Here is a 24,714-nt window from a genome sequence, read left to right as displayed (position 1 = left end):
AGAAAACAAATCTTATTCGTTTACAAATCAAGTTATGTGTAATAAAATGAAATGACAGTCAAAAAAGTATTGAACAAATGAAGGGAGGTGTAAAACGGCAGGGAAAGCGCAGACATCTCTCATGAGATATTCAGAAACCCTCTGTCCTTCGTCACTGTAAGTTATTATTAGTTGCTTCACTCTAATATCTACATTATCAAAATGATGAAAATGAAACCATTTTGGGCATTTCAGCTAATGATCAAAAACACAGCCAAGGAAACTCAAAATAATAGTTTTAACTCTCAAAAAGTTTCAGAAAAAAATCAAGTTGTCGAATGACCCAGCCAATCACCTGACTCAAATTCAGTAGAAAATACAAAAAAGACCAGTTTGGAAAGGCGAGATCCACAAAACCATCAAGATTTATAAACTCTGTTGAAGTCTGTGTAAAAAATCACACCTGAGCAATGCCTGCGACTTCATTTTCCACATGAGAAGTGTTTTTAAGCTGCCTTCACCAAAAAAGCGTACACTTCATCAAATAGTCAACTTTATTACTGTAGTAGTTTTAATATCAAGATAATAGCCATAAAACTAGATCAGTTCTGAAATGAAACCCAACACATCACACAAGTGTAAGTTCAATCCAATACATTTTAATATATAAATAGAAACATTTGATTATTTGGTAACACTAAGAAAACAATTAATTATAATTACATGCAACTAATCCATCCATATACACTCTCAGAATAAATGGTACAATGTTGTATCAGAAAAGGTAAAACCCCTTGTTACTCGGGCAGTACCTTGTTATGGAACAGAATTGTATCTTAGACAAAGAAACAAATTCGTACTATTGCAGTTTGTACCTTTAAGGACATGATATGTTTCATAGGAAACCAAAATATACCTTCGGTTTTTAAAACCTGCAGATACAATATTCTACCTTCATCAAAAGTACAAATCTGATCCATGAAGGTATCATTACAGTGACAAGACACTTTGTAACTTAAAAGTGTCAAATGTGTTCCTTCAAGAACTATTAAAAAGCATTTAGCTCTATCCAAAGTGCGTCAATTCATTTTCAGTAAATATCAAACATCAAATACATTTACTAGACAATGTTTTTAAAAAAGGTTTCTGTGTAAATGCACCTTTTCCATTTACAATAAAAAATAAAAAATACTTCAACATAAATCAAAAGATCTTTTTTTGCTGAACATTTTAAAACACTTCACAAGAATGTTACAGAAATGCATTCTCCCATGTACAATATAAAAGAAAAATTCTGCAATTTTCACACAATATCTTTGCAATCAATTGAAATTCATTTAATTTACTTAGTTTTAAAATAGAATTAGAATTAACCAAAGTATTGTAATGAAATCTGGACAATGTTTGATTAGTTTTACAATACTAAAATGTTTGCATGAACACTTTGTATATGCAGCACTTTTGCCAGCTCATATGCGTATTGGAAAGCAAATGGCAAAAGGTGCGCATATCAATAATAAAAATGTATTTATTAGAAAAAAAAAATTCTTAAAAATGCCTTTAATGTTTAGTTTAAATACCTATAGTTTTGTTTTACCAGTTGTTTTGTAGAACTTAATAACTAATGTTTATGCTTTTAAATGATGATTTATGTTTTAATGGAAATTATTCATAGATGACTTCGCCTTTCCAGTCATATTTATTTTTATAGTTATTGTAATAAAATTGTGTACCTTCATTTCAGTTGTCTCACAAAAGGTACAGAACAGCATCATAAGAGGTCTTTTTTGTACCATATAAGGTACAACATTTACAAAGGTACAAAACTGTATTTAATGAACATTATTTGTACCACCGTGTACCTTTTTTTCTGAGAGTGTAGCAAGTACATGTAGTCAAATAATATTACTCATTATTTACATGGGAAACCTTTCTGGAGTTCTATTAATGGAACAAGAAGTTTTGAATCACATAATCATTGCAGGTTACGTAATGTGAATTCACATAATTGTAAAATAGTATCATTGTTAAATAATGGCAGACAACAACACAAAAGAATCACAGCTAAAGAGATTGACCTGAATTTCTAGAAATTATATCAAATTAATTGTTCCCATTTATTAGTTTCATATTAAGTAAGAACGTTATATTCAATGACCATGGATTTAGTGGCGAGGTCAAGATGTGTATGTTGGGAAAATCTGTGATTTTATACGATTGTAATACATTGCATGTAGCTTTCAAAAGAAGATGAATGTAAATATATCACGTCATGTCACGTTCCCATCTGATGTGTCAGTATTAAAGTGATACACAGTAGTTTATACTCATGAATGCTATAATTTCCACATGTTGACCATAGATTATAAAACTATGCATAGACTATAGCGACCATATGAAACAAAAGAGTTTAAATGTGCAATTCACCTTTTCTTTGTTCACAATTTACCTGACAGTAGTAATGACAGCAATTACAGGTCACTCAAACATAATTGCATATTATACATCCAAAGGAGCTGAGAAGTTCAAGTGATTACATTTTTTTTTTAGGAAGTTAAGAGACCACTTGATAATTCTCAGTTTTTGGAATTGACATTGTATAGTCATGTGTCTGAGTAAAATAGAAAGAATTTTCTTTCCTTTGCATAAAGTAACAAAAATGAGCTATGTTTGGAAAAATTCCTATTCATTTTTATTTGATTTGATTTACCCATTTGTTGTGTTTATATTGTTGTGAAATAGGCTAATTATAGGCCTATTTCAAATCTTCCATTTATGTCTAAAATACTAGAAAAATGTTGTTTCTGTCCAATTATGCTCCTTTCTGCAGACGAACAATGTTTTTGAAGTGTTTTAGTCAGGTTTTAGGGTTCATCCCAGTTCAGAAACCGCATAAGTGAAAATAATCAATGATCTACTCTTAGCTGCTGACCAAGGGAGCATCTCGCTATTAGTTTTACTTGATCTTAGTGTGGCATTTGACACCATTGACCACAATATCCTCATGAATCTCTTAAATTCTACAGGTGTCCAGAGACAGGCTCTATAATGGTTTAAGTCATAGCTGACCATTACCATTTTGTGAATAATGGACAAGTCAACCCAGTAAAGTATAGGGTGCCTCAAGGATCAGTTTTAGGCCCTTTGCTGTTTACAATATACATGCTTGCTACTCCTGGGAGACATTATTAAAAGACATGGGATCAACTTTCTCTGCTATGCAGATGATGCTTGATTGTATATTTCAACTAAACCTGATGAGATGTCTGAACTGTCTAAGCTAACTGAGTGTATTAAAGATGTTAAAGACTGGATGACCAACAATTTTTTCTCTTAAACTCAGACAAAACAGAATTATTACTTTTTAGGCCAAAATCCTGTACACAGCAGATCTCACAACTCGACCTACCATTAGACGGATACAAAGTTATCATTAGCTCTACTATGAAAGATCTGGGTGTCATATTAGACAGCAATTTAACTTTTGAAAATCATATATCCCATGTCACAAAAACTGCCTTCATCTTAGAAATATTGCTAAGTTATGACGTATGCTATCTATCTCAGATGCAGAAATAGTAGTCCATGCTTTTATGACTTCTAGGCTGGATTACTATAATGCTCTGTTTGCTGGTTGCCCAGCATCCTCTATTAACAAACTTCAGCTAGTACAAAATGCAGCTGCCTGAGTTTTTACCAGGTCTAGAAAATATGAAAATATCACCTCAATTTTATCCTCCTTACACTGGCTGCCTGTTAAGTTTCGTATTGAATTCAAAATATTGCTTTTTACCCATAAAGCTTTAAATAGTCTAGCTCTTGTTTATCTAACCAACCTGCTGTCTCGCTACAATCCAACTTGCTCTTTAAGATCTTAAAACTCAGGGTCCCTAGAATAGCAAAGTCGTGTAAAGGAGGTCAAGCCTTCTCATTTATGGCTCCTAAACTGGAATAGCCTTCCTGATAATGTCCAAGGCTAAGACACATTCTCCCAAATCAAAACTACATTAAAGACTTATCTGTTTAGTAAAGCATACACTCAGTGCATCACTTAGCTATATAATACATGAATGTGCACCACGCAGGTTTCTGCATCTCCTTTATATACACTATGAACAGCAGCTATGCTAATTATTCTCTTTATTCTCTATTTCCACCTGGGGATAGTCATCCCGAGGCCCTTAAACTATGCAGTGCCACTGATTCGATCCAAGACCAGCGACAAATTTGATCCCGAGATTTCCACATCATGAATCAGGCTCCTGAGCAGCTGCTGTGGTGGTCATGGAGGCAAGTGGTGCTCGCTGCAGAGCCATTTGAGGAGAGCTGAGCTCCAGCGAGGGGGAGCTTAAGCTTGAGCTCCACCTTTTTTGCACTTCTTCTACGAGTGATGTCACTGGGGGTAGGGTTAGGGGTGGGGTTGGTGTATGCATTAAAACAGCTTACAGGAGGAGGAGCGACAGCTCATGCTCCCCCTCGCTGGAGCTCAGCTCTCCTCAAATGGCTCTGCAGCGAGCACCCTCTCCATGGAGGAGTGGAGAGCATGAGATTTTCCTGTGACGCTTCACTGAGGTCCGGCTTTCCAGTGTAGACTGCAGCTCTGCACAAGACGTGTGGCCATAGGAGAAATGGTCATGCCCAACTGAGCCTGTTTTCTCTTGATTTTTTTTAATTCTTCATTTCGCCAAGTGGTGAAGTCATTTTCTCGCCGCTGTCGCCTCTGGCTTGCATGGTTCGAGAACTCTGAAAACTGAACAACACTGTTTTAATTTATTATTATCTTCTATGAGAAGCTGCTTTGACACAATCTACATTGTAAAAGCGATATAGAAAATTAAGGTGAATTGAATTGAATAGTCACAACAGGTATATTTAAATACGTATGTTTTTATATAAGAAGCGTTAAGAAATCAATATTTGGTATAACCCTGATTTTTCATTACAACAAATGAAAAAAGGTGAAGTCTAAAAATTATTCAGTCAAATTATCATTTTCAAAAAATAAAATTAATAAATAAGTACTCTAAATGGCAGCATTTGTATTTAAAATTTCCAAGAAATGTCTCAGAACCTTTAAAGAATAATTTTATTAACACTTAAAAAAACAAAATATTAAAACTTAAATGGACACCTAATAATTCTCTCTCTCTAAATATATATAAATAAATAATTAGTAAACAGTCACTATTAAAAAAGTCACAATGAAATTAAAATTTCTGTTTGTATACGTGTGTGAGAGGGTGAAAATGTATTATTTTTCATCAATTTTAGTCAAATATTTTTTGAAAAATCTCTAAATTTTACATTTATTTATTTGATATCATTATTTATTTTCTTCATCCATTTATTTTGGGGAAAAAACATTATTTACTCAAACAGTCACAGTAGGCTGTACCTGTGAATCCATTTCATCCAGGGAACTGAGATGTTTATTTTTGTGCAAGGATGACAAATAATATTTTTTAAAAACGTACTCCAAAAACATCATTTCATTCACAACTTAGAAAATGATTTGTGCAGTGTAATCAAGTTTATATAGCTTATTATATGCAGTAAAAAAGCTCACCCAAAAACACAAGCGGGAATCTTGAGCTTTTAAGACCCAGAGGGGGTCCATGCATCGCTCCATCTTATTGATTACGTATTTCAAGCCGTGTCTTCAAACCAGTGTCTCCTAATTGACAAGTGGACTCGGTTTCGGTGCTGCTCCGCGGGGTGGTGTCGACACAAGTCAACACCTGCAGCCATTTTACACTCCGATGTAAAAAAGAAATATGACGGTGATGCCGTGAATCAAACCCATCTCTGAGCAGACCGTCTGCGCCCGCGAATCCAGCAGGTCAAAAATGGTGAAAAGAAAGAGCCTGGATGACAGTGACCAGGAAAACTGCCGTGGGATCCCGTTCCCGATCCAAACCTTCCTGTGGAGACAGACCAGGTCAGTGGTTTAGTCGTGGCATACATAACAGGTGTTTTCCGCGAGTGATCAGTGTGTTTCTGTGCTGTACGGTTCCCGCAGAGCCTGGCTCATTCGTATGCTTCTCTCACACCGGTGTCTGAATGGATTTCTGTTGCGGTGCGTCATATTTTCATACACCGCCGCACCTTGTGTGTCTAATTATGAGACGTGAAACAAATTTCTGTAAAATTATGTATCGAAAAAAATCACCTTCATAGAGCAATAGTGGTGTCGGTGCTTTACCAAGAGCTCGTCATAATTCAATTCCTGTTAAACACCTGATTGTCCTTCGCAGGCTCGATTATGGCTGTTGTTGGTGGTTTACTTCAGTTTTAATAATATGTGTATCTAAATGAATGGTGTATCTGTTTCAGTGCGTTTTTACGACCGAAGTTAGGGAAGCAGTATGAAGCCTCCTGTGTGGTGAGTGTTATTAATAATCATAAGTGAACACATTCACCTGTGAATAAGCTCCCATAAATCTCAGAAAACTGTAAGCCATAATACATGCAGTACTGTCATTTTAAAGCAGGATTTATTGTGGGTGGTAGGTTACGAAAAGGTGTTATCGTTATGTCATTAAGTAGGTTTTTCTGGGCTTAAATATATATATATATATATATATATATATATTTATTTATTTATTTATTTATTTATTTATAAAGTATATATTTTTAAAATACAGTCTACATAATAAGGATTTTTCATGGAAGGTATTGTGGTTGTTGTCTGTACAGCAGTTGTAGTCTTAGTCTTTTTCTCTAAATAAATAATATTATAATGTTTTTTTTATTATTTATTATTATTATTTACTTTTATTATTATTATAGTACATCATTTTGTGTGCAAATAATAATGTAACAAGAGTAAGGAATCATTCAATATTTACTCTTGAGAATTATGTCTCACGCTAAACCCAGAAGCACTTGACCAATAAGCGAGGTAAGCAGTCGCTTAGGGCTCTGGAGAATTAGGGTGCCCGACCAGTGCCAGGAAGCCTATATTTATAATATAGCTCTTTTATTAATTTTCTATTATACAGTTGCAGTCAGAATTACTAAACCCTGTCTGAATTGTTTTTCTTTTTTAAATATTTCCCAAATGATGTTTAACAGAGCAAGGAAATTATCACAGTATGTCTGATATATTTTTTCTTTTGGAGAAAGATTTATTTGTTTTATTTTGGCTAGAGTAAAATCAGTTTTTAATTTTGTAAAAAAAACATTTTAAGGTCAAAATTATTAGCCCCTTTAAGCAATATATTTTTTCATTAGTCCACAGAACAAACCATCGTTATACAATAACTCACCTAATTACCCTTTCCTGCCTAGTTAAACTAATTAAGCTTTTAAATGTCACTTTAAGCTGTATAGAAGTCTTGAAAAATGTGAAGTGTTATTTACTGTCATCATGGCAAAAATAAAATAAATCAGTTATTAGAATTGAGTTATTAAAACTATTATGTTTAGAATTGAAAAAATCTTCTCTCCGTTAAACAGAAATTAGGGGGAAAAATAAACAGGGGGGCTAATAATTCAGGGGGGCTTGAAATTCTGATTGCAACTGTATTGTTTAAAATCTGTTTATAACCATTAAGATTTTAACATTATTACTTCTTTTTTAAACCAGAGGCCCCGTGAATAGTGGAACATTCATTAGCTTGTTAAGAAAGTGCCTGTTTAAATAAAAAAGAAAATTTCACAGTGAAGAGTGACAGCCATAGATTTACAAACAGCAACTATTCAAATAATGGTGAAATGATTAGCCGATCATGGCTACTATACAGTGTAAAAAATGACAGTGCTGTGTGTTTTTGCTGTCGCATCTTTGGTAACTGGTCTAATATGTTCAGTGGCGATGGGTACAATTTAATGCCCTTCGGTTTACATTAACAAGATAAAGGTTCTGGTTTAAACATATTTTTAACATGCAGTTTTTTTACAAAAATAATAATACTAATAATAAATTAATCTACAGAGAAAGAAAAAATACTATAGGGAAAGAAAAGTTTTAATGAGTTTTAATGGGGGCCCATTCCTAGAATTGCTTAGGGCCCCCAAATCACATGTCCACAATTCATTTTCTATTGACCACCAGAAGATTCCCAGTTGAAAATAAAAATTCTCCATATAGTTTTATAAAATTGTAAATATAAATATGAATTTGTTTATTAGAAGTAGTGGTATAGTATTAGTATTCAATTCAATTTCTTGTGTATTTTTATAAATAACACTGTAACAAAAACAAGTAATCAATAAGTGCTGCTGAGGATTATGTCTCATGCTTTTGTTTTGTCCTGGGCAGTCATTTGAGCGGGTGCTGGTGGAGAACAAACTCCACGGTCTTTCTCCAGCCCTCACTGAAGCCATCCAGAGCATCTCTCGCTGGGAACTGGTCCAGGCTGCTCTGCCTCACGTTCTCCACTGCACTTCCATCCTTCTCTCCAACCGCAACAAACTGGGTACAAGTCCCTAAAGTGTTATTCCATCCCAAAAAATGAAAATTTAATCACCTTTCACTCAACCTCAAGTGGTTTCAAACCTTCATGGCTTTCTGTCATCTGTTCAACACAAAAAAAGAAGTCGTGTAGTATGTTGGAAACCTGTAACCATTGACTTCTATAAGAAATACAGATGCTACGAAAGTCAAGGGTTACCAGCATTTTTCAAAATACCTTCTTTTGAGTTTAACAGAAAAAAATAACCTCAAAAAGGCTTGAATCATGTAAAAGCTGAGTAAATAATAACAGACTTTTCAGTTTTGGGTGAACTACAACTTTAAGTCTTTTTATGTTTTTGTGTTTAAGTAGATTTTTTGGTTAATTTTATTACATTGTCCATGATCTCTTTTCCCCAGGGCACCAGGATAAACTTGGGGTAGCTGAAACTAAGCTGCTTCACACATTGCATTGGATGCTTCTTGAGGCAGCTCAAGAATGCCATCAAGAGCCTGGCTTAATTCACGGCTGGTCTGGGGGCAGCAGTGGTAGCGGCAGTGCCTATCTTCAGCCCATGGGGAACCAGGGTCTCACAGACCACAACGGCAGCACCCCTGAAGAGACTGAGTATGCCCGAGCCAAGCTCTACCACAAGAACATGGCCACCGTGGAGCTCTTCGTCTTTCTCTTTGCTCCCCTCATTAACCGGATCAAGGTTGGAACTTTTTCTGTTTGATTTGCTCAGCAATAATGAAAACCTTGCTCACCCCTTTTTTCCAATGCTGCATTGCCACTGAAGATTTTGTATTTAAGTGCATCCACTAAATGCTTGTGTTGTTCTATGATCTGTTCTACATTATTGTTGTAAATTATTCTAATTCTTAGTTGTTGTCAGGGAAATACACAGCTAATTTTTCAAATTATACTTCATAATGAAATGAAAATCTCTTTCTCCCGCTCTCTTGTACAGACAAACACACACACATGCTCTGTAAGAAGTCTGCAAATCAATGGTTCTTTTACTAGTTTTAAAATGACCAGTGTTGGGGAAACATACTTTTCTGGATTACATAAAGAAAAGGATACACGAGAAGAAACACTTCAGTCATAAATAAATTATTACATAGAAATTGAAACATTTCCTAAAGTGATTTTAGTGTGGTTGAACTGCATCAAAGGTCGTCGAAAATCAGCAGGTTTTTTTTTGTAATTTGTAAAATGCACATGCATGCTTCAGTGAGCTAAGTTCATATATTTAATAACATTAACTGTAGTGCTTTTGGGATAATGATTGTTTTCTGACATCTAACTGCATAACCTGTGATGGGCTTTTTTAACAGATACATGATGACCTGAGCAAATTTTTGCAAGTTTGCATCCCTGCACTGATAAATGGATGATTTAAGATTGCGCTTACTGTTTTACCGTTATAAATTTCATGATGACCATAGGCATCTATTAAAATACACACTTTGAGTCAAATCTGACTGTATTTGAAGTCAAAATTTTTAGCCCCTCTTTGAATTTTCTTTTTTAAATATTTCCTAAAAGATGTTTAACAGAGCAAGGAAATTTTCACAGTTTGTCTGATAATATTTTTTAACTTATTTTTAAACTTATTTGTTTTATTTTGGCTAGAATAAAAGCAGTTTTTTTTTTAATTTTTAAACACCATTTTAATTATTAGGACCTATTAGCTATATATTTTTTTATAGTGTACAGAACAAACCATTGTTATACAATAACTTGCCTAATTACCCTAACCTGTCTAGTTAACATAATTAACCTAGTTAAACCTTTAAATGTCACTCTAAGCTGTATAGAAGTGTCTTCTTATTTTATATCATCATGGCAAAGATAAATAAATCAATTATTAAAGATAAGTTATAATAACTGTGTTTAGAAATATGTGGAAAAAAATTCTTATCTTCGTTAAATAGAAATTGGGGAGAAAAATAAACAGGGGGCTAATAATTCAGGGGGGCTAATAATTCTGACTCTAACTGTACATACTGTATACACCCACTATATACACTATATATATACATACTCTTGTTTTGATGTCTTTTAGGGGGAAATTAGGGCATGGTCAAACAACCCTCCCTAATTTTCATCATTCTTGTCACTCAGAAAAGAAATAATTTGTAAAAATTTACTAAAAATAAACAAACTCAGATGTAGTGAGTTACTTTACTAGTTACTTGAAAAAGTCAGCTGATTAGACAACTTGTGCTTATTTTTATTGTGCGTAACTTGTGCTTATTTTTATTGTGTTATTCCCAACGCTGAAAATGACATTTTAGAATCGCAATGAAGGCTTGAGGTGAGATGCATAAGAGATTAGCACAACACAAAAGATGGTTCAATGTCAAAATCTGATAGTTGTCTTCATAGGTAGTATTTTTTGTTTAAGGAAAATAATTATGGTTCCTCTACTTATTTTTTAATAATTCAAAAGTCTATCGTCAGTTATTTCTTTCTTTATTTTATTATTATTATTTTTCAAATAATTATTTGATTATATTATTATAATTTTTTAATTGCATATGTAAATGTAAAAAATAGTTGTTTCTAGCTAACGTGACACTTGATCATAAGCATACATTGTTAGAAATAGAGATTTTTATGTCATCCGTTACTTCCCAGTGATGTGTTGCAGCTGGAAGGGCATCCGCTTCGTAAAACATAAGCTGGATAAGTTTGCGGTTCATTCCGCTGTGGCGACCCCAGATTAATAAAGGGACTAAGCCGTAAAGAAAATTTCTATTTGTGAATGGTTTGTTCAGATAGGACAATATTAGACTGGACAACAGTTACTTGAATATCTGGAATGTAGGTTAAAAAAATTGAGAAAATCGATTTTAAAATTGTTCAAATGAAGTACTTATTTTTCTAACCAAAAATTACATTTGGATTTATTTAAAAAAGAAAATTTGCAAAATGTCTTCATGTAAGATGATCTTTAATTAATATTCTTTTGGCTATTGGCAATTTCTTCAGGGTTACAAATAAAAAAAAAATCTTTTTTTTTTCCTTTTTTTTTTTGCAGGAAAAAGCAAATAAACCCATACAATTTTTTCTGTTGATCTTTACATCAGTGTATAGTCCATCATAATTTTAAGCTTATATGTTATCATATTGGTAGCAGTTTAGTTTAGGTCACAAGTTCACAATATTAACAAACCATTAACTAACACTACGAACTTAGTAAACTACAAATTAGCTGTCATTAATAGTAAGGTAGAAGTTGGATTTAGATTTTAGGTAGGTTTAGAGATGCAGAATAAGAACAGTTTATAACTACTAATGAACTGTTAATATCCTAATAATAGGCAGGTAATAAGCCAGTAGTTAATAGCATGATTTGTGACCTAAGCTAAAGTGTTAGCTCTTTACCTAAAAAGTGTTACCTATAGTGTTTAGCTAAAAAAATTGTTGATCTTTTGCATTTGTCAGGAGTCAGACCTCACTTTTCGACTTGCTGGTGGACTGGTTATTTGGCAACCAATGTGGGAGCACCGGCAACCTGATGTTCCTGCTTTTTCTGCCCTCATCAAACCCTTGCGCAACATTATTACAGGTCTTTTTCTTACACTTTGTCTTTCTTCAAAATTGATGTCATTTATTATCCATTTTAACCATTATTAAACCCAGTTTTATAGCTTCACATAGTTGTAAACTGTCAACATTTTACTCATCTGCTGTCCCTTCTTCACGTTCTCTACAGCAAAGAGGAATTCTCAGATGAATAACCAGTGCAGTCCCCATGATAGCAGTAACCCGTGCCCTGCAGTGAGTATTCAGCCTCTTGTGGCTCTTTGAGTGCTGGCGTATATTAATTTCCCCTCGCTGTGCATTAATATCATTGTTGTTCTCAGTCATGTGATTGGCTCTTGTGTCTGGGTTTTTCAGGTGGTGTGTGAATCAGCTCTGTCTGACTCCTCCTCCTCCCCCTCGATGACAGGACAGAGCTGTCGCCGTGGCAACTCACTGGAGAAGGGAGGCTCCTCACAGCAGGCTTTTGAGAAAGGATTTTCACAACCAAGGAAGTGAGTCTTTTACCTCTAGGAACATACAAGTCCTGCTACGGTGAAACATATTTGTATAAGCAAGCTTGAATAACTTATAAGAAATAAAACGTTTGTCTTTTATGTCTATCCAGAAAATTAAATTCTGTAAAAGCTATGTTCATTGTTAGCTCACTATACCTAACAGAAAGTTAAACCTACTGTGTGTATTATCATTCTTGTGTGATTTCCATCACCCTTTTTTAATATATATATATATATATATATATATATATATATATATATATATATATATATATATATATATATATATATAATATATATATACACACAACAATTCTGTCTGGTTCTTGAATCTGATAGGCTGATAGCTGTGTGATATTTTTCCAATGACAGCATTTGACCCATCCCTTCACCCTCGTATATTACTCCGCCCACATACAGCAACAAGCAGAGAACACTGTACAGTTTGACAAGTACTGCTGCTTTTGGGCACAATAATGCACTTTTGAGGCTTTTTTAGTTTAGAATGTAGTTGTTTAGATTGCAACTATGAAGTTTATTTATAAGGATAGTGCCTGTTTTTGAATATTTAGAATTTCTGAGAAACAACGCGTCGGCGGCCATTAGCATGGCTTTGAGCCAAGACGGTTGGCGATGTTCATTCATAAGATAGCGACAGAGACCGCATAATAAGCGCTAAGAGAAACCAGCGTAATTTCTACAGCTGATCAAATCATTATTAAACTTTCTAAGTCGATCTCTCTCTTTTGTATGTTGTAGTGCTGTTTTTATTCCATAGTAATATTGTGATCTCCTGATTGCAACAGAAAAATACTGGGAGATATCTCTGTAGATTGATGGCATTTTATGCAGTTTATCTTTATAACCAAAGTGTGAGCAATATCACTGTTTTTCATCCCTTTAGACATTACGCTAGAGAATCATTTAAACACTAGCTCTAAAGTGACGTTGGTGAATTAGTTACAGCCTCTGTTGTTCTGACATCAGCTGCAGATGTGGATAAATGGCAGAAGAAAGTAGTTCCTCTTACAAAGGGGTTTTGAGACTCTCTGTGTTTGATTTTCTTTTTTTATACATTTGATTATGCCGTCAAAACCAATATGTTGTATAAAAACAATATCGCACTCGTAGCAGTGCGATGTGGCTGTATATCATCACTGGTGGGAGACTGAAGGCACACCTCCCTCCAATAGGGCTGCATTTTTATTTAAGTTTTAAATATACATTTAGCTAAAAAGCCCAAGTGACTGAGGCAAATATTTAGTTTTTAAAGTTGCATTTATATATATTTTTTCTCTATTTATTATATTACTGTATTCATTATTTATTAATTTTTTGTTGTTTTTAATGTTTTAATTAATTATAATGGACTTTGTATTCATTTGTTCATTTGAACTACATTTATTTTTAACTAATTTGCATGGTAACTTGAAGGTACTTGAGCATTCTTTTATATACTTATACTTACGTTTTATTTATACAGATGTGTGTTTATTTGTTTACCTTGAATAATTAGTTGATTATTTATCATTTTTATTCTTTTTTTTAACTGTTCCATGCGTCACTTTAGCACTAATCTTGAGCTTAAAAAAACTCCTGACAGAATGTGAAATGTGATTTTTTTAAATTCAATCAGATTTTTTGTTTTATCCATTTTTATTTTTATTAGACTCTACTTTAAATGGAATATCAAAAAGTGAATCTAATTCACTGAACTCATAAAACTAAATTAGTTTACAATTGACTTTTTCTTCTGTTCTGTTTTATTCCTGTTTAGATAAAATGATTGAAGAACTATCGTGTAATTATTCCTTAAAATAAAGTTATTCTTATTACTACTAGCACTATTACTACTGCTTTGAGAAAAATATTGTTCTGTATAATGAAATATTTTTCATTATTGGAACACTTGGAAGGTGCTGTTTTGGCACATGATACAAGGGAAACACATTAAAATAATGGTCCATTAGTTATTTTTAGTTAATGTATTTAATAACATGCAAGAACAAACAATAAGTAATACATTTATTATGGTATTTATTCATTTTTGTTACTGTTAATGTCAGTTTAAGTTCGTGTAACTCTGTGCATTAACTAATGTTAACAAGCACAAATTTGGATTTTAATAATGCATTAGTAAATGTTAAACTATGATTATTAAGTCTTTTGCAAGATTATTCATACTTAATGTAATTAAATACATTAGGTAACATTAACTAATGGACCATTATTTTAAAGTGTTACCTGTGTCACGTGAAATTCTTGTGATGCATATGTGATACTCATATGTAAGTTCAAGAGTTCACACTTAGCTGATGATCTCTATAAAAAGCTTGTTTGGCATGCTGTCCCGGGAGAGAGCCCCGAGCTCAAGGGGTCCTCGAGCCCGGGGCTTCCTCCCATTGGCAGAGCGAGAGGGGAGCCTGAGCTTGGTGGATCTCAGAACACCCCGGCTGCGGTAGCTAAGGGAACAAAAAAGAGGTTAGAAAAATGCTTGATTGTTATGCATGTTGTATGTCTTTGGATGGTGGGAGGAAACCGGAGAACCCGGGGAAAACCCACGCAGACACAGGGAGAACATACTCACTCCTCACAGAAACGCCCACCGGCCTGGTGGGACCAGGGCCGGCAGTGTTCTTTCTGTGGGGCTCACAGTACTGACCACTGGGCTGCCGTGCCGCCCAATCAGAGGTAAAAGAGGAGAATAGGGGAGGAAGGGGGGTTTCTTCCAAACTAAGATAAAAATGGACTGAAACCGTGGTCATTTATAGCTGCTTAGGGCTCATGATTGGAAGATAGTGATTAGCAAATGCGCGACCGGCCGTGATAAATCATAAGCACGTGATCCTCTCGAAATTAGTTTATAAATACACTTCACTTGTTGTATTTTTTAAATTAACAAATTAATCGGTTTTGTTTAAAGTGTTTATCATAATCTTTTAAAATTAGGATGCTTTTTAAAGATGTTTTTCTCTTTAAACTCCTCCTGTGTAGTCTAGGTAAACAGTGCCTAGTTCCAGTCAGACTCCCATCTGTCACAGTCTTAGCCTGTGCATGTGTTCACAGTGCAGTTGCCAAGCAACCACTCTCAGCAACCTCTGTCTGAACATCCGTTCTTCCTGACCATCATTTTCTTTCTTTCACTCAAAGGTTCTCTGTCCCAGGAGGTCTCTCTGTATCACAGAGGGCAAGATATGCCACCTATTTTGATGTAGCTGTGCTGCGCTGCTTGATGCAGCCTCACTGGACAGAAGAAGGTGTGCACTGGGCCCTCATATACTACCTGCAGCGGTTGCGTCAGATTCTGCAGGAGAAGCCTGAACGCCCCCCGGAGCCCCTCATAACCCCTTTACCACGGCCCCGCAGCAGCTCCATGGTGGCTGCTACCCCTTCTTTGGTCAATACTCACAAAACACAGGTAATCCAGCTCAAGAACAGTCCTTGGATATTAACATGTCAGACTGCTGGCTGTGAAACTGTTTTCACACTGCAGTTTTAGAATGTGGGCAGGCATGTGTGGATGAATCTAACATTACTGGCTGACTTAGGATTGTTTTCAAATAGCATGAATAATTTTTCAACTGTCAAAACAAGTGAATAATAATTCATAAATAATTTAATGATAAAATTACAGACATTTTAAGTAATTTAGATAAAAATAAAATATAAAAAGATCAGATTTAAAGCAAAAAATAAACAGAAAATGAATGTAAATAATTGAATAAACAAGAAAAAAATAGTAATTAAGATTAAAATAAAAATGTACTCGAGAAAGTAATTATAGAGACAGACAGACAGACAGACAGACAGACAGACAGACAGATAGACGGATATATAGATAGATAGATAGATAGATAGATAGATAGATAGATAGATAGATAGATAGATAGATAGATAGATAGATAGATAGATAGATAGATAGATAGATAGATAGATAGATAGATAGATAGATAGATAGATAGATAGATAGATAGATAGATAGATAGATAGATAGATAGATAGATAGATAGATAGATAGATAGATAGATAGATAGATAGATAGATAGATCTTTAAAAATGTATGTAATTATATTTATTATATTTAATTGAATTGCATTTACCACACAATTTTGTTAATATTTATTCCAGCACATCCTAACGAATGTTGGTTATCCTAAAAATCCTTTTTAAAATTGAAGCATTGTTTCACATTCTGTGCACAAATTGTGTGTTATCAATATAATTACACAAATGTTGCTGGTTGCATTTCATTCAGTAGAACTGGTCAGAAAAAGCTGCATTTACTTTTTTTTTCCTTAGGATATGACTCTGAAATGTAATGAGGAAAGCAGGTCTTTAAGTTCCGAGACCTTCTCCAAGGTGTCAGTTACCAACCTCAGAAGACAAGCAGTCCCTGACCTCTCAACTGAGATGGGCATGAACATATTCAAAAAGGTTTGCATAATATTTAAAATAGGCATCATTAACCCTTTAAGGCTCAAATTAAAGTTTAGAAACAGGCAAAGTCTATGCTTTTAACTGTTGCAAATCAGCAACGCTTGCCTTGAGCGGGTAATGCAGCTACTACCTGAATGCTGACCATTTCCCTTTGTATTTAGTTTAAAAATCGTAGAGAAGATCGGGAGAGAAAAGGTTCTATACCATTTCACCACACTGGGAAGAAACGTCAGAGGCGAATGGGTGTACCTTTCCTGATGCACGAGGACCACCTGGACGTCTCTCCCACACGCAGCACCTTCTCTTTCGGAAGTTTCTCTGGGCTGGGAGATGATCGCCGCACACTGGACCGCGGGGGCTGGCCTTCCACAATCATGGGTATATATGTGTTTTCACCATAAACGTTTTATTTTTTACAAATACTGTGAATTTTATTGTTTTTCAAAACAATTTTTTTTAACAAAAAATAACACATTTGAATAGTTTATTTAAAAAATGTATATAGTTTATTTAAAAACAATCTATTGGGGGGTGGGGCTGGGTGGTCTTTTTTTTTTTAGTTTAGTTTAGTTTAGTTTTTGTAATACATATGCTTGCCTCATTGATATTAGTGTAACAAATCACAGATTTCAGGGGTCAAATCACATAATGTTTTTTTTTTGTCTCTGATTATTTTTCGGATCAGCCAAAAAAGGGGGGAGACTGATGTAATTTGCTTTTCATTTATTACAAAAACAGTACTGCAAGACACTTTTGGTTTTAACAAACAGAACCTACAACCTGCAATTTTATTAAAAATAAAATGAAGAAATAATCTGCAGGATAAAAATAAAGTGTAAAATGTTCAGTACTGTGAAAAATTTAATACTTACTACTAATGTTGCTGATAGCGTCTAACATAATTTGTACAACCTTTATTTAGTTTTAGTCTTATTTTCAATAAGTGATTCAGTTATTCACTCATAAAGCTTCATGTTTTATTGCTAGATGTGCCATTTTTCAAGAATTATTCAGTGGCATATTTTTGAGGGCTGGTTGTCGACACCTATTGGTTAAATATTGATTGCTGCCTACAACTTTCATTTTTGAACTTTGATTTAACTTTGTACCATAAACATTTGTGGTTTTATCTTAACTATAAACCATTCTCTTAGTACTTCTGTGTTATTTGACTGTTTGTAATCTCATAACTTATTCAAAATCTTAAAGACTGAATCTTTTTTCTTGCTTTTAGCGTTTTTCAAACATAGATTTGAATGCAGCAATTCCAAGGATTAATAAACATGCAAATCACCGTCATTTATAATTTATGTTGCATGGATGTTGATCTTATAATGATTAATTGTGCAGCTTACACTGAATGCAGTAATGCAGGCTAAACAAGTAGTGACAGAAAACACATTTAATAACCTTAGAAACCCACCACCACCCACAACTTCATTATATTTTACAGGAAACTTAAATGCTTTTATACATGTGATTTGAATGACTCGAGAGGCTATCCCTCTGTGATCATTACAAATTTAGGATTAATCTACCAGTAAAAAAAAATTATTAATCTGCGGGCCATTTGTGTTCTGAACGTGAATTGTGACCCGTATGAATCACGGATCAACCGTGATCCGTTACACCCCCAATATATACAGTGTTTTAGGGATAATGATTGGATTCTGACAAACATTAAACACTGACAGGCTATTTCAACAGACATATGATTCTCCAAGACACCCTTTTTTGATACGACATGGTAAATTTCATAATAAAACTGTTATTTTCGTAGAATGGTGACAAGTTTGCAACCCTGCACAGATAAATGGATGATCATAAACGATTACGCCTGATGTTTAACTTCCAAGTGCAAGCATAAACATCTATTAAAATACACACTGAGTCTTTATATAGATTAGTTAATATTTATATTAAATTATTATTATTATTATTATTATTATTATTATTATTATTATTTAAGATGCAATTCAGTGCAAACCATTTTTCATGGCTCACCCCTACACATCTTGTTTTGATGTCCTTTTTGGGGTTCTGGCTATTAGACCCTTATTTGTTTTTAAAGTTTTTTTTTTATTTAGAAATGTTCCCAAATTTGTGTTACTTTTCCATATTTTGTACATTGCATTTTATTGCCTTGTTGCTGCTTGTGCAAATTATACATTCACTAGTTTGCCTGCTCTTGTACAAAATTAGTTTTAGAATATTGTCATATTGCGGTTGTGTTGCAGGGAAGTTAACACGTCGTGGAAGCTCAGATACTACCGGAGATGTGGACAGTCTTGGAGCAAAACATTTTCACTCCCACCACAACTTGCCTGAACACTCCAACAGTCACAGTGAAAACACCATCAAAGAGGGCGGTAAGCAATTAAGAGGCTCTATCACACTATCAGTTCTAAATCTGGGAAAAAAAGTGGGAAAAAAAATCTTAACATAAACAGTACGGAGCACAAGACATTTTTAAAAGAAAAGGTTTGCACAAATTGTGTTTGTTAAAAGTACTAAAAAATGGAAATTGGTCTAGACCAGGGGTCACCAATCCTGGTCCTGGAGGGCCGGTGTCCCTGCAGGGTTTAGCTCCATCTTGCCTCAACACACCTGCCTGGATGTTTGAAGTATACCAAGTAAGAGCTTGATTAGCTTGTTCAGGTGTGTTTAAATAGGGTTGGAACTAAAATCTGCCGGACACCGGCCCTCCAGGAACAAGTTTGGTGACCACTGGTCTAGACCATGGGTATCAAACTCATTTTAACTCAGTGGCCACATGGAGGACAATTTATTCCCAAGTGTGCCACTCTGGTAAAATCATGGTAAATATAACTTAAAAACGACAACTTCAGATTGTTTTCTTTGTTTTAATACGATCAACATAAATCATAAAATTGGAGCCTGAGGACAACACGATCTCAATTCGTAACTTATTGAAGTTATATGATTTATACGATCTCATTCGTACAATTTAGTACGATTTGCTTATCCACCAATGACAGTTGGGTTTAGGGGTGTGGTTGGATGCCACGCCTCCTTTTTTATATCGTACATTTCAACTCGTACGAATTACCCACTAAACTGACTAAATGTGCTATAGTTACTTTTTCTTGTGAGAACACCTTAGTGTGGTTTGGCAGGGCATAGATGTGGTCTTTCTGTCTGAGAAGGCTGTCACACTGATGCTGATTCAGGCTTCTGGATTGGATGAAATGAACAGTTTGCAATTGGGCCATCCAATGGACACAATTGGAACAGCAGATTATTTTATTGAAAAATTACATTAAATTTTTATATTTTACAGAATCATCTCACAGGCCGAATTAAACACGTTTGGGGGCCTGATCCGGCCTGCGCGCCGCACGTTTGACACCCCTAGTCTAGATCAGGGATGGGCAAACTTGATCCTCGAGGGCCGGTGTCCCTGCAGAGTTTTGTTCCAACACTAATCAAACACACCTGAACAAACTAATCAGTGTCTTCAAGATCACTTGAACTCTATAGGGAGGTCTGTTTGAATAGGGTTGGAGCTAAACTGTGCAGGACACCGGCCCTCCAGGACCGAGATTGCCCACCTCTGGTCTAGACCCATAGCCAGGGGGTTCAGGTGGTTTGAACGAAAGCTTTAAAGGCAACCCATTATGCCCCCTTTTATAAGATGTAAAATAAGTCTGATATCCCTAGAGTGTTTTAGCTCAAAATAATGTTTTAAAGCTCATGTATTTAACTTATATTTGAAATTGCCTCTTTTAGGCTTTAATCCAAATTGTGCCATTTTTATGACTGTCTCTTTATATTAAAATGAGACGAAGTTCTCTTTTCAAAAGAGGGTGGAGCTACAAATACCTATGTGTCAGCAGAGTGGCAGATTCAACAACAAGACCAATGTTTTATGCTAATGAGGGAGAAATCATCACTAATGGGCGGGGCTTTCTGTACAAAAGGAGAACGTCAATCAAAGTGTTTCTGCAGACTATTTTCATGAAGTGTGATTATGAAAAATAAAATTTATTAATTTGTAAAATTAGAAGCTGCTTTTATTCACAGACTGTTGCCATAAAACTGTTTGAACCCCTTATAAAATAGATTTTTGCATAAAAGGTCACCTTTAACCCTTAAAGACCGAGACAGCCGCCCGCGGCTAAAAATAAGTATTGCTCTTAAATGTTTAATAACTTTTGATCCGCTGATCCGATTCATACAATTCAAAGTTTGGCATAAAGAAGAGAATCTCAGCTTTCCAGCGCTGTAACATAGTACATTCGCGGACTTTCAGAGGCTCCGGAATCAGTGCGGTTACGTCATCAAAATTTGACAACGCTGATTTGACAAAGGAACGCTCGTCACTGTGTCTCCGGACAAACCAGATATGATACATTGATGCACTGTCCCTCCTCCATGCCCAGATTGGTTCAAACTCACAATCTCTCAACCAATAAGCATAGGTTTCGCTTTCTGGACCAACAATGAGCTTTTTGAACAACACGGAATGAGAGATAGGCTGTACATTTACGCGCGGCTAAATAAAACGCAAAAAAAAAGTTTTGCATGAAATAATTCTCATACTAAGTACTTTTGCATGCACATCTGCACAGAAACATGACAAAACAGTGACACAGTAAAGACGAAGTGCTGCTCTTGCTGTTTTCAAAAGACGCAAATGAAGGTGCGGCTGTTTGTCTGCATTGCAGACAGCCATATCCATAGACAATCATGTCCATGCTGGCACATAAAACCTAAGGATGGTCCATATTGAATCTAGTTTAGTTATGTAACTATTTATAGTATAGTAAATATTTATATCTATTTTTTTACTGAGGATTTGCACCATGTTTATTTGGACTTTGACGCATTATTTATTATTTTCTTATTTTTTTATTTGTTCATTGTAAGTGGTGTTGTTTATAGTAACTGAAAATATATTATTTGGAAAAAGTCAAAATTGCTTCACTGTTCTGTTATTTTGTAACATTTTTTTTCCTGTTTAGTTCATTCCCAAATCTTTTGGGCAAATACATTGTCAGTAAATAAATGCATTTTTTCCCCCATTGAAAAATGCCTTGGAATAACATTGAAATAAATTGCTATAACTTGCTCAGGGAATGGTGGATGTAGACAAAATTTATTTTGGAAGTATAAAACATCATAGCATGTATTTCTAAAGAAAGAAAAACAAACTTCATAAGGTTTTGTTTGTAACAACTAGAAAATGCCACTTTTTTAAAAATCGTTTCTGGAAAATTCTGGAATATTTTCTGTCTGTTCATATGTTTTTGGACCAAAAAATTTTTTAGACTGGACCTTTAAATGATACAGATTGAAACTTCAGGTTCTCCTGTTTAAAATGATATATGACACTTGAGGCTGACTGCTAAAATAAAAATAAAAACTGCTTTTAAAAAAATAATAATATAGGCCTATTAGGTGCCCACAAAATACCTCTAGGTCTTTAAGGGTTAAAACCAAACAAAGAGAAGCTGTCACACCATTTCCTTCCCCAGAAACATCCAGCTGTACAAGAAAACATGCAGTCTACCTAACACATGAAAAAAATAAACAAAGAATTTAAAAAAAAATTGTAATAGTAAATAGAGAGAGTCCCATTTGCACATTCTAAACCTTCTTGAAACTTTAAATGACCAATAAAAAAGTGCCAGGAAATAAAAGCAGCCCATATTCAATCTATATTTTATAGATTGAATCTATACATTTTATCTATAAATTTTCAAATAAATATTTTTACAAGGGAAGCAGAAATAAAATAACAAAACATTTTATTATTAGCCTACTAATGTTATTATGTTTGACTTTTTTTGGTGTTCAGATGGCCAAATTATGACTTCTGAAGTAAGAACAATGTGCTGGCGAGTTTGTTATATGTCTTATAAATGATGGTGCAATTTTTCATTTTAATCAAGATTTCTAGGATGCTTGTTTTCCATTATGATATATGGTCTAATACATTTAAAGACTGTACAAAATATTTTTTCTTAATATTTTAAATTTAAAAACAACAATTTAACTTTTTTATACTATAGCAAATAAATATTTGTAAAAAGAATTACCATGTTCTCGTGGGTTTCCTCCGGGTGCTCCGGTTTCCCCCACAGTCCAAAGACATGCGGTACAGGTGAATTGGGTAGGCTAAATTGTCCGTAGTGTATGAATGAATGTGTGTGTGTGGATGTTTCCCAGAGATGGGTTGCGGCTGGAAGGGCATCCGCTGCGTAAAAACTTGCTGGATAAGTTGGCGGTTCATTCCGCTGTGGCGACCCCGGATTAATAAAGGGATTAAGCCGACATGAAAATGAATTAATGAATGAATAAAAAGAAATACTTTAATATTAATAAGCAATTTGACAGCGGTGTAGTAAATATTTTGATGCATCAAAATAGCATGCATATTATACCTGAAGACAAGCTAATCCAGCACAAATTAGTGCAAAAAGTGTCACTAAAATGCAATCATTAAACCACATAATTAATAAATGCTAAATAATTAAAATAATGACTGCGAAGCATTCCACTTTATACTGAAATTCACCTTCTTCACTAGGCTATCTACAGGCCTATATTTCATTTGATTTTAATATATATTTGATTTTAATATATTTAATTCTCTCATTCTTGCATTATCATATAAGCTATTATGCAAAGTGTCTGAAGTTCATCATATCTTATATGTTATTAAATGGTGCTTCATCTTGACAGCAGACAACCCAACATTACATTACTAACCCCTCCCTTCCTAAAGCAATTATCTATCAGGCCCTTTTGAGTTTTTTTTATTATTTATTTTTCAATGTTAATGAATGTGATCTTACACCAAATCACCTGTTAACTATGTTATTTTAAACAATTACATTTTAATAATTGATCTAGTTAAAGGGACAGTTCACCCCAAAATGAAAATGTAAAAATGTATTCAGCTTCAAGTGGTTTTAAAATTTATAAATGTCTTTCTTCTGTTGAACACAAAGATCATTTGAAGAAAGCCGGAAACCTGTAACCATTTTATTAAGTAGTTAGGAAAACGACGCAAGTCAACGGTTACAGTTTTCCAGCTTTTTTCAAAATGTTTTCTTTCATGTTAAAATCCAATACAAGAACATTTTCTCCATTTTTTATTTTAATAGCAGCTGTCTGCTTAGCAATAATTAAATCTTCAACAGTTGAGTAAATTAAATGTTTAACATTCAGCAATTAGTTTCTTTGTTAAAGAAGTGTATCACCCAGGTATTTAAAGTGCACTTTTTAATTTTTCACTGCACAAAAAGCATTTTTTAGACAAGAGGTTCTCAAAGTGGGTGTCGGGACCCCTAGAGGGGTCATGGGACAATGAAAGGGGGTCGCCTAGTGATTTCCAAAAATCTGTTTATTTTTATTAAACCATAAGAATTGCCATATTTTATCCATAACCTACTGAAGAGAAAAAATAGTTGTTACTATGTACTATACAGTTACTATAGTAGCTTATAGTTACTAGTTCTATTGGATTGCAACCCCTGGGGTAATTACATTAGATTAAAGACACAGCAATAGCGTTAGATGCTGCAGATTGAGTTAAAAACCAGGTTAAACTTTCTGGCCCATTTACAGCACTGATATACATAAAAAAAATAAACAAAGAATAGACTTGGGTCTAAAAAAGTTTGGGAACCCCTGTTCTAGACAAGCTAAAAATGTTGTCCTGTTTTCAGAAATAAAATGCCAAAATTAAATGAGTTTTTCCTTAAAACAAGCAAAATAATATGCCAACTGGCTTAGCAAAAAATGTTTTGATGTTTTGATTATTTTGCTTACCCCACTGGCAGATTATAAGAAGATTATTTTGTTTGTTTTACGGAAAAACT

At 34.3% G+C, this 24,714-nt stretch overlaps 1 protein-coding gene and 1 long non-coding RNA gene across 15 annotated transcripts in view; one reads left to right on the top strand and one right to left on the bottom strand.

Moving 5' to 3' along the window:
* Positions 1 to 618: 618 nt before the first annotated feature.
* On the bottom strand, positions 619 to 6,003 carry LOC141386217 (uncharacterized). Its single transcript, XR_015493409.1, has 3 exons — positions 5,546 to 6,003; positions 4,499 to 4,729; positions 619 to 4,326 (listed from the first exon to the last, which is right to left on the bottom strand). It is a non-coding gene; the product is annotated as an uncharacterized LOC141386217 (long non-coding RNA).
* unc80 (unc-80 homolog (C. elegans)) overlaps positions 5,641 to 24,714 on the top strand; it is a 120,729-nt gene continuing 101,655 nt past the window's right edge. For all 14 annotated transcript variants that reach the window (XM_087256934.1, XM_087256935.1, XM_087256929.1 and 11 more), the window contains exons 1-11: positions 5,641 to 5,917; positions 6,313 to 6,361; positions 8,243 to 8,399; positions 8,795 to 9,090; positions 11,832 to 11,955; positions 12,103 to 12,167; positions 12,288 to 12,424; positions 15,578 to 15,845; positions 16,727 to 16,861; positions 17,026 to 17,242; positions 19,102 to 19,233. In XM_087256934.1, coding sequence (XP_087113060.1) covers positions 5,826 to 5,917; positions 6,313 to 6,361; positions 8,243 to 8,399; positions 8,795 to 9,090; positions 11,832 to 11,955; positions 12,103 to 12,167; positions 12,288 to 12,424; positions 15,578 to 15,845; positions 16,727 to 16,861; positions 17,026 to 17,242; positions 19,102 to 19,233 — 1,672 coding nt within the window. In that variant the 5' untranslated portion in view covers positions 5,641 to 5,825. The remainder of the gene's footprint in view (positions 5,918 to 6,312; positions 6,362 to 8,242; positions 8,400 to 8,794; positions 9,091 to 11,831; positions 11,956 to 12,102; positions 12,168 to 12,287; positions 12,425 to 15,577; positions 15,846 to 16,726; positions 16,862 to 17,025; positions 17,243 to 19,101; positions 19,234 to 24,714) is intronic.

This window comes from Danio rerio, chromosome 6 (assembly GCF_052040795.2).
Source record: "Danio rerio strain M-AB ecotype USA chromosome 6, GRCz13ab, whole genome shotgun sequence".
Taxonomy (NCBI): domain Eukaryota; kingdom Metazoa; phylum Chordata; class Actinopteri; order Cypriniformes; family Danionidae; genus Danio; species Danio rerio.
Note: the sequence above shows the minus strand (reverse complement) of the source record. Positions and strands in the feature narration are given on the sequence as shown.